Source organism: Setaria viridis, chromosome 4 (genome assembly GCF_005286985.2).
Source record: "Setaria viridis chromosome 4, Setaria_viridis_v4.0, whole genome shotgun sequence".
In the NCBI taxonomy this organism is placed as follows: Eukaryota; Viridiplantae; Streptophyta; class Magnoliopsida; order Poales; family Poaceae; genus Setaria; species Setaria viridis.
Genome location: NC_048266.2, coordinates 3926964 through 3937006, shown reverse-complemented (window position 1 = coordinate 3937006; position 10043 = coordinate 3926964). Strand labels below are relative to the sequence as shown.

At 45.7% G+C, this 10043-nt stretch overlaps 2 protein-coding genes and 2 long non-coding RNA genes across 4 annotated transcripts; 1 reads left to right on the top strand and 3 right to left on the bottom strand.

Annotated features, from left to right (window-relative positions):
* Nucleotides 1-328: 328 nt before the first annotated feature.
* On the bottom strand, nt 329-2811 carry LOC117852338 (putative glycerol-3-phosphate transporter 5). Its single transcript, XM_034734384.2, has 2 exons — nt 1777-2811; nt 329-1022 (listed from the first exon to the last, which is right to left on the bottom strand). The coding sequence occupies exons 1-2, from the start codon at nt 2681-2683 to the stop codon at nt 505-507; spliced, it is 1425 nt and encodes a 474-aa protein (XP_034590275.1). The 5' UTR covers nt 2684-2811; the 3' UTR covers nt 329-504.
* Nucleotides 2812-3399: 588 nt separating this feature from the next.
* On the top strand, nt 3400-4785 carry LOC117852486 (T-complex protein 1 subunit alpha-like). The gene is made up of 5 exons (XM_034734593.2): nt 3400-3473; nt 4213-4302; nt 4395-4481; nt 4567-4626; nt 4738-4785. The coding sequence occupies exons 1-5, from the start codon at nt 3411-3413 to the stop codon at nt 4783-4785; spliced, it is 348 nt and encodes a 115-aa protein (XP_034590484.1). The 5' UTR covers nt 3400-3410.
* Nucleotides 4786-5922: 1137 nt separating this feature from the next.
* On the bottom strand, nt 5923-6804 carry LOC117854254 (uncharacterized). Its single transcript, XR_004640208.2, has 2 exons — nt 6487-6804; nt 5923-6375 (listed from the first exon to the last, which is right to left on the bottom strand). It is a non-coding gene; the product is annotated as an uncharacterized lncRNA (long non-coding RNA).
* Nucleotides 6805-9204: 2400 nt separating this feature from the next.
* LOC117854172 (uncharacterized) lies at nt 9205-10043 on the bottom strand. The gene is made up of 2 exons (XR_004640191.2): nt 9737-10043; nt 9205-9627 (listed from the first exon to the last, which is right to left on the bottom strand). It is a non-coding gene; the product is annotated as an uncharacterized lncRNA (long non-coding RNA).

Here is a 10043-nt window from a genome sequence, read left to right as displayed (position 1 = left end):
CAGTCAGTGGCTCAGTGCCCAGCATGCCTAGACGGTTTGGCCCATGCAAGGGGGCCCATGCAGGGGGCCAGTATGAAAGCTCAAATATATATATATATATATATATATTGAGAATAATATCATTTATTGTGATCAATGTAACATGTTTTCTTCATAGGAATCCGGTTAATATTTTTCTTTATTCCAAAAAAATTCTAAATTACATACGTGAAAGTTTTGAGTGCTTCTTATTCTACTCACCAATATTCATTTTATCGAAATATTTAATCTTCAGTAGATAGAGAATGCAACTACTATTTTCCAACTCCTTTTGCTTGCTACAGTCACGGGCAAAATTGTATTCCTCTTTCTGGGGGTGTATAGTTTCACATTGTACAAGTGTATGGCAACAAACAACCATTCTAAATACATGTTGCAAGAAATGGCCTAACTAAGCTCCTGCTGAAGTACCTACAGCCTGAAGTCTGAACTCTGAAGCATCACCAATTAAACATATACTACTCTTTAACTTCTTGTGCCAAGCTTGGCTACTATCTCATCCCTTGCCAGCCGTATCAAAAACAAGATGGCAAGTGAGATGGAAACAATCAACATGAAAAATACACTGTTCCATCCTCTAGTTGAGATGTAACCCGTAAGCAAGGGCCCCAATGCCGCACCAACAGAGCCAGTGCCGTCGATTATGGCAGAAACTGTCGCCAGTGCTCGCGAATTCCCTTTGATCGCATCTTGGGTGCCAAGATCAGTTGCTACTGCCGTGGTGATGAGGGAGTATGGACCATTCACGAAGTAGCCGGAGAGGAACATGAGGCCAATGTTGTGGTGCATGGATATGCTTCCATATGTCCGGTACACGATGAGTGCAGGGATTGAGAGGAAGAGGAACAGAACTGATGTTACTGCACGGGCACCTATGGCATCTGAGAGGAAACCAGCTGAAATCCCTCCTAAAACCCCTCCTATGTCAAATACAATCGATAAAATTCCAGAAGCCTTGTGTGACAAGAGCTGGCCTGCTATGGCTGCAAATAAAAAATAGGTTGGTATCAAGCACAAGTAAGAAAACTTGAGAATGATTAATACTCCAGAATGAAAATTCTATTGTAACAATGCTTCCAAGAAGTAAAACAATCCTCCAATTTCTGAGCTCATAATTCTCATGGTTTCACCTTACCATGGAAGGAGAGGTATTTTACATTAATGAGCTAGATTTTTGAGTTATTTGTGTCGAATCCTACCATATAAACAAAGAAAAATCGGTAGGAAAAATAACATATGCACATCAGTACAAGTCAATTGATATGTCAATCAACAACTAAAACAGTTCCACATGTGAGCAAAATAATATTATGAACAATTAGGTAGGCACCTTATCAGAAACTTGAGTGCAAGCTAAAACTGGTGCGTATTATCAACAATTTCGGTATGCTTGTGTTGCATCTGGTCCAACTATCACACTATAGAACAATGTTTCAGAGAACTAAAAGTTTCAGACTCTTTGGTGACTGTTAAACCTATTCAACTGATTTAAACCACACTAGGAAGCAATCAACTATTTAGCCTGAAATGTAAAACTGGGAACTACCGCACTGAGCAAATTCTAATGAGTGACATTTTAGCAACCAAATTAGAGTTCATGTCACAAACAAGTTAAAACTAACCTTCAGCGTATAGTTGTAGATTTGCTCACTGAGAAAACTAATGGACAAGTATCAAGCTCATACTCTACCACTGTTAATGTGAGATCAAACAGTATAATGTCAATTGACTACATACCATTGTTCCTGATATAGAATGGCAACCAGTAGAGGAAGGTATAAGCCACGAGCTTGGAGAAGAAGAGACAGAATGCAAACGGCGCAACGCCAGGCAGTCTCCAAGCCTCCAAGAACCCAATCGCCCTCGGCAATTGCGATCCCATCTCCAGCTCCAACTCGTCATCCTCATTCCCTTGGGCCTCTTTCTTATCCTGCCCAAGCAGCCCCACCTCCTCCCCACCATCCCCATTCATCTCAACCTCCATCGCCTGCACCTCCAACCCGGCCTCACTCGGGTGTGCGACCAAGAACACCAGCACGACGACCCCGAGCGCGGCGATGACGAACGCTGGCACCAAGAACGACCACCCCCATCCGAACTCGAGTACGGTGGCGGCGAGGACGGAGCCGGCGATGTTGCCCACGGACGTGTGCGAGTTCCACACCCCCATGATGGTGCCGCGCTTAGACGAGTGTCCGAACCAGTTCCCCACGATGGCGACGACGCAGGGCCAGCCGGCGGACTGGACGACGCCGCTGGCGACCTGAGCTGCCGCGAAGAAGGCGAGCGCGTGGACGTCGAGGAAGTACGCGGCGCCGAGCGCCGCGCAGGCCGCTCCCGACGCGAGCATGGCGGCGCCGAGGAGGCGGCGGAGGTCGGCGCGGTCGGCGAGGTGGCCCGCGGCGAACATGGCGAGCGCGTAGGCGGAGAGGAAGGCGACGTCGAGCTCGCCGAGGCGGTGCGTGCCGCGGGCGCCCGAGAAGGGCGCCCACCCCGCGGAGAGCACCGCCTTGACGATGCTCGGCGGCTTGCGGGAGGCGTGGAACGACGCGTAGGACGCGAAGGTGAGCGCCAGCACCGCGTACTCGTGCCGCCCGAGGCCCCGCGCGGGCGCGCCCCCGTGGGGCGGCCGCGCGGCTTCCATCGGAGGGGCGGGGCGGATGCTAGAGAGGGGAGAGGCTTGAGGGCATGGGGCGCAGGGGGAAGGTGAGATCTGGCATCGGGGGAGACGAAGACGACGACCCCTGGGACAGGGAGGACTGGACTGACAAGAGGGGAAGTTTGGCCCGTTTGCCTTCTTTTTCTCAAACCTGAATTTTTCCTGCCCATTTCTTTTTCAGAGAAAGCAAGCTGAAGTCTGAAGAACAGGTTGTTCAGAGTTCAGACTACAGAGTTCCAAACTTCTCCAATCCAAGAGCATTGTTTCTGCAGCTGGACTCGGATCAGATGAACTTTACAGAAAATATATCTATGTGGCTTCTTGTTTATGCCAACCAAATACTAGACAAATTCTCAACAGATAGCAGTCTCACAAAAGTGTGCGTGTGTTTGACGTGTGCAGTGTCAGAGCTCAACGAGCTGCATAAGCGTCCCAGTTCGGTATGCTGGCTGTTGCTTCATTGACCATCTTCACAAGTGTAACCTGTGTGCAACACGAGATTCCATAACATGGGTTAATAAGAGTAAGAAGGGTATAGCAAGAACGAGGACCGGGAACAAGCAAAGAATCATATATGTATGTGTGTCTATGTATTCTGAATTACTGAAATATCTCAACAACAGAAGAAAATCGTTGGGGTTTCTAATGCTTTTTTAACTGTTGGGGGCGCTCTTTTTTAATTACTTTGTGTTTTTCTTGTTTGATCGCAGTGATGGCGTGCGGGGCAGTGGCCAACATCGTCAAATCCTCGCTCGGTCCCGTCGGTCTCGACAAGGTATGTGTGCCCTTCCTCTTTGATCTATCTGGAGTTTACATCACGCCTGCAGCCTTTGGTGGATCCAACCTCTAGGTTTGTAAATCACAACATGATCTGTATAACTAGAATTCTATAAGCTGTTTATATCCTTGGAATTGAATTTCATTCTAATAATCATAATTTAGATACAAATTAATTAAACTAACATAGTTGTATATGGAATATATTTGTATATTATTGTTAGCCATATGGGAGAGATGCTTATGTGCTGCACTTCTGCTACAGGGAAGCGAGTCGAAGAGCGTGCTATAAGTTGCATATTAGATACATAGGATGAGGATTTATAGAATCAATTTCCATCTTCCACCCCTCATGAATTTAAGATAGGCTTATATCTAAACTTTGGAAAGTTGTGGAATGCCACACTCCAAGATAAATAGCCTACTCTATTAAGTAGATTCCAATTCCTTCAAAATGAAGGGATCCAAACGGGGTCTAATGGTATTTCTGCTCATCTGAATGCTGCATTGTGCTGAGAAAGCTGTTGATTCGAAAACCTAGCTTGCAGGATTATATCTAACAACACATTGGCTGCTAATATATGTAGATTGGGTTCAGTGTCGTCACGATTTGAATATTTTTTCTAACAAATCAGAAAGATCGCCCATACATACAACTTAGAAGCTTGAGTCTATGGTGTGTGTTCTGTACTCTAATAAGGAGAAGCGAGCACTAATTCAGTGCATTCTGCTTACAGATGCTAGTGGATGACATTGGTGATGTTACAATCACTAATGATGGAGCAACCATACTGAAGATGTTGGAAGTTGAGCACCCAGCTGCTAAGGTGATTCCTAGCAGCAAAATCTGAAAGTGAAGTCTCATGTTTTGATTGCTTCTTTGTGTTTATGTTTTTTTTTGGTTTCTATCAATTGCTAGGTTCTTGTTGAGTTGGCTGAGCTCCAAGACCGTGAGGTAGGAGATGGAACAACTTCAGTTGTCATCATAGCAGCAGAGTTGCTCAAGGTAATAGATGTTTTCCTTTTTCCTTTTCCCACTCTTGTCAATTTCCCAACCAGTTTTCAGATACACTCACACTGTTCTGTTTCAGAGAGGCAATGATCTTGTGAAGAATAAGATCCATCCAACCTCTATAATCAGTGGCTACAGGGTGAGTTTTCGATTCTACAAGCTGTAGTAGCATTTGAATGTTCAATGGTCATTTCAGTGGCAAGATTACTGTAGTTGACATTTTGGAATGTTTTCCTTCACATTCTACCAGCTTGCTATGCGTGAAGCCTGCAAATTTCACATTCTGAAATTTGCTTAGGAGACAACATTTTCTTACCTTGACTGCCAACTTTTCCCCTACGGTCATTTAGCATTTAGTTTAGGGGATTCTTTGGTTCATTTTTCCTTGTTGGTACATATGCTAGAAAAAACGCCACCTCCGCCGCCCACCCGCCCTCGGTGGAGTGCGTGTATCCATATACCTCCTACTCTCTTCGAACACAAATAAAGTACATTTTCACATGTTAATATATATGAAACCGTAGCAAAGTTGCATTGGTGTCATTTTTAATATCCAAACTTGATATCAATTTGGGACCACTTACATTAAAAAGTACACAACTCAAAAACATCACTTACTTAATTATTTGTAATCGGTGCTAGCATTAAATTAATATTGGGGCTAGTTAATGCTTTTTTGAAAATGAATATAAGAAGCACCTTTTTATGTAGGCATGACACTACATAGCTACACTTATAGGAATTGGACAGATGACATACAGATGCAAATACTTCATACATGACCTTATCACGCATCTTCTTCTATTCTCTCCCAACATTTTTTTATCTCATATACATCTACAATATTGTGTCACTTTCCTCTCCCATGTTTTCGTGTGATGGATGTAGCCTTAGAGCTTAGGGGGTATGCATTGTTTGTAGCAGGGGCGAAGCTAGCTCCAAAACTAGGAGCATACAAAAATATATGGCAGTATATGGTAAATATGAGTATGACTAGTGGTAAAAAAATTTCTTTTCCAGGTGCATGTACTTATAGAAAGTTAAGAGGAAGACGAGACAGCGGAGGGCGCCATCGGTAAGAAGTGGTAGCAGGCCGGTGAGCATGGTCAAAGCTACACTAGAGCAGGTTAGAAAAGCTGAGCTGATGAGCATATTAGCGAGATGTGTTATTGGTAGCGGGAGGTGTGGGCATATGGTCAGAGACAGAGCTCTACGCCGAAGTGGTTTAAAAAGCTAGAAAGATACGACAACAGCAAGGTGTCTCGCCAATGTAGCAATATGCCACCAACCGGATTAGCGGGTTGGAGTGGTGTGGCGGGTGATTAGGTAGCTAGATGGATGCTGCTCTTGATCTAGTGGCCTCCTAATTTTTTTAAAAAAGATTAATTGCACTGATTTCCAGTGGTAATATATGAGAAATTATACATGAAATAAATAAGCAATAAGCACTTTCTATTTTAATTACTCGTTTGTAGAAAAACAATTAATTGAATTTATACACAGCGAGAGGTACAGCGGTGCTGTAAGGGATGTACACCCAAGACTCCAAATCACACACGTGAGTCGTGACACGTTCGTACGTATATGTCGAGAGAAGCATGGAACAGTGAACTGTGAAGCACGTGCCAGCCCCAGATAAGCGGCCAGCCGGAGCCGGCCAGGGGCAACGGAAGGGAAGAAGCAGCAATCAACCCGCGGCATCACACCCACGGCGGCGGTGGCACGGGCATCGTCGTCGGCCTGTTCCACAGCGGCGCCGGCGGCGACCACGGCGACCTGAAGCCCAAAGAGCGCCGCCTGCTCCAGACCTCTCTCCGCCCACGGGAGGCCCCGCCGCTGCCGGCCGCGACCCATGCCTGATCTCCCCTCGCATCCCCATCACTCGCAGCTGCATTGGATTATTGCATACGATACGACGTCAGTTAGCGTCGCCCAGATCGAAATCCCAAAAGAAAAACCACCACGCCAGTCGTCATCGTCGTTGAGATCGATGATATACCGAGGGGGCGGGAGGAGCAGACTGCTGGGGCAGCCGATGAACACACGAGGAAGACGACCACGAGCAGCCAAGCGAAGAGCTTGCGATCCATGGCGCGCGATTGGAACTCTGAGTAAGTGTCCCAGATCCCGATGCGAGCCCGGAGCCTCGCCAGCTCGTGTTGTTTATGTACCAGCTCGATCGCCGATGGGATCGATGACGCGAGGGGCTCGAGCGAACTGCCGAGGATCGATGCCGATCTGGAGCTCGAGCTAATGAATTAATCTAATGATCAGGCTGGCTAGTAGGTGGTGGCTGCCTGCTGATACCTGTCACCTGTGGCTGGTGCAACGTATTAGTGCAATAATTGCAGCTCGTGCGCGGGCTTTAAAATTGAGGTTGGCTAATGGTCTTGGATTCATCAGTTGACCTCTGGGCTTTGTTTTTTTTTTTTGATGAAACTGGGCTTTGTTTTATCTGGCCTGGGATGCCCACGGCAGTCCGGCCAAAATTCCGGTAGTTCAACGTACGTGGACGAGGGCGCCGTTTTGACGGCAGCAGCCGCGATTTGGCACGCTCCGGCGCAGCCCGGTACTCCGGCTCCGGCGGCTCCCGTGCCCACGCTGCAGTCTATTTTCGTGCCCACGCGCGGCCGTCTCGTGGGCACGGCAACGCTTTGGCAGCATAGACGCAGGCAACAAGCAACATCGTCCAAAACTCCAGAAACACCCCAAGTTCAAAATGGCCCGAAATGGTCACAAGAACGACAAAATAAAAGGACTGTTTGGAATGAGGGATTTTACCGGGATTTTAAGAGTCAGTGCATGTATCCTTGAGCTTGTTGCCATCGAGTTGAGCGGTGCGTCATATTCACATCCCAATCCAACCGGTCACGAGTTGTCGTAGAGTTGAGTGGTGTTACAGCGTCCAACCGGCTGAGTTTTTTTTATTGTCTAGTTTTCTTTTCTTTTCCTGACTATGGTTTTTCAAGATTATGGTCTTATCTTTTTGTGCTATATTAATAAAAACTTGCACTGTGTTGTACGGTTCTTTCACAAAAAAATATTTTGATTACACACAATGTCAGTGGATGAACAGTTTGTAGCATGTCAATTTTAGCCCCTTTTTCTTCTTAAATCCAGCGACTTCTTAGACTATGCACTTGAAAAGTTAACTAATATTATATGCTTGGGTCTTTTTTTTTTTGCTTTGCTTTCTGATGGCACGTGAGATTAGTAGTATCTAACATGGGTGGAATGGCCGTATATTACATCACATACCGTGACAAATTCATGGAAAGCTACGTAGCATCCGTCGTCTGTTCATAACGTACGCTGACAAAGTGCACGTTTATATAAGACAAGTGATAAATCATGATGGTGTGTACATAGTGGACTTTGCTGGATGATGATCATGCACTGCTGGCATCCGTTCGTGATCTAAAAATATAATATTATATCACTCAAGAAAAATTATTTAAAAGATGTACCAAACCAAGTCTCAATGGAGATTTTAGAGAAGTTTCATGAGCATTAAATTAAATAACACATCAGCAATCTTGTTAAGTTGGTAATATCATTATGAGGAGGGAGGAGGGTGGAGTTTCATTAGATTAGAGAGAAGTTTCTATCTATGACACCTATCAACTCAGTTACCAACTCAGTAACAGTATCAGAAAACTATGCACTAAGACTGGCCTAATAACTAATAACCCGGTGTATCTTGAGCTGTGTTGTCTCCTCCGACCATGCAAACGCATTTGCAAGCAGGGTGGAAGAGTTCAATTCTCACGAAAATGGGTAAAAAATTAAAGAGTTTCAACTTTCAAATGAAGGCTAAACAAGCAAGAATAATATGGAAGAAGGTTAGCAAATATATGGATGAATAAATGTGTTGAAATATAAGTGAATTGTCCATTTCTTTCGCTCGCTTTATACTTTTGGAGTTAATTTGTCAATGCATCTAGCTTATATGGTACCATGCATGGTAGACTCTTGACTTCGAGTCCAGGCTGACATAATTTAAATAAAGAAATTGCACACGGCTCATATTCCATATTTGTGATTGGAGGAAGCATCCTACACAAAATTTACAACCACATAGCAACAAATACACGTGCACAAGAAAATGTACATATTTACATTAATATGTTGAAATATGAGTGAATTACACCTATCCTGATCAATCTAGACTTTTGTGATCAAGTAGTCGGTGCATACAACTTAACAAAATGGATGGTAATAGGAGTCTTGATCGTTGCAGTTTAAGTACAACTTTTTTAAAAAACCAACTTATGCTCCACATTTGAGGCAGGAAGGCGCCCACACGATATACGAAATGTTGAAGTATAAATCACTTGTCTCTTCACATCAGTTCAGGTTTTCGAGACTGACTAACCAATGCATATAGCTCAAAAAAAATGGATGGTAACATAAGCTGGGGTTAAGAAATAAGAATTGTAAGTTGTAACCCACTCCTATTCCATGTTTGCGTTAATTCTCAGAGCTCAGCATGGTAAGAGTAGCTAGTGTGGAAGTAGCCACCTCTCTTCACATCATCATAGATTTTGAAGTCAACTAGCTAGTTGAAGCATGTAGCACAATGAAATGCCCAATAACACTAGCTAATAAATTAGTAGTAATTGTATCCAAATACCACATGTTGATAGTAGTAAAAGACACACACACAAACGTCCAAATCAAATGTAGGACTTGGAGCAACGTGAGGGGAAGCGTTAAGTGTCAGTGAACTGACCATCCGTTTTCATTTGTATAGACTTTTAAAATCAATTTGCCACACATGCATACAACTCAATAAAATAAATAGTAACGCTAGTAGCGTTATCACGTAGCGACCGTTACATAGGCACACGCCGCGCGCCGCTGCAGAGCAGGCACGCCCAGGGAATGCTAAGGCGCACGAGAGGAACACAGCAGTAGACAGGTCGTCAGATGACCGGCGGCGGGGGCGTGGGCATCGCCGTGGCCCTCATCTTGTTGGGCAGCGGCGGCGGCGGCAGCCACGTCGTCCTCGACCCCAACAGCCGCCTGTTGTGAACAGGCGGCGTCCTGCTGCGGGGAACCACGCGGCGGCTCACCGTCGCGAAGCCGGCGGCAGCTGCAGGTACCCTCCTCGCGCTCGCGTCCCCGGCCGCCGCAGCAGCTGCATTGATCAACAAGTTAGGTCGCCGCGCGCGTCGATCTCAGAATGATATTTCGAGCAAGAATTATTCATTCGTCAGGCTAATAATCGACGCTCGAACCGGACGTACCGAGAGGGCGCGAGGCGCAGGCGGGGGCAGCGCAAGAACACGCGAGGAAGACGACGACGAGGAGCAGCCAAGCGACGACCCTGCGATTCATGGCGACCGCCGGCAAGCTTGCTGCTCGATTGGCAGTCTGTGGACTGAACGATGACTGGAGGAGGAGGAAGGTGGGGAATAGAGTCTACAGCTTGGAATTAGCCTCGTCAGCCTCTGCTGTTTATATACACGCCGCGATCGCGTCAAGAAACCGCCGGTGCCAGTCTGTGATTTCGCAGGCTATTAGGTGGCGTATTACTATACTACTACTAAACTA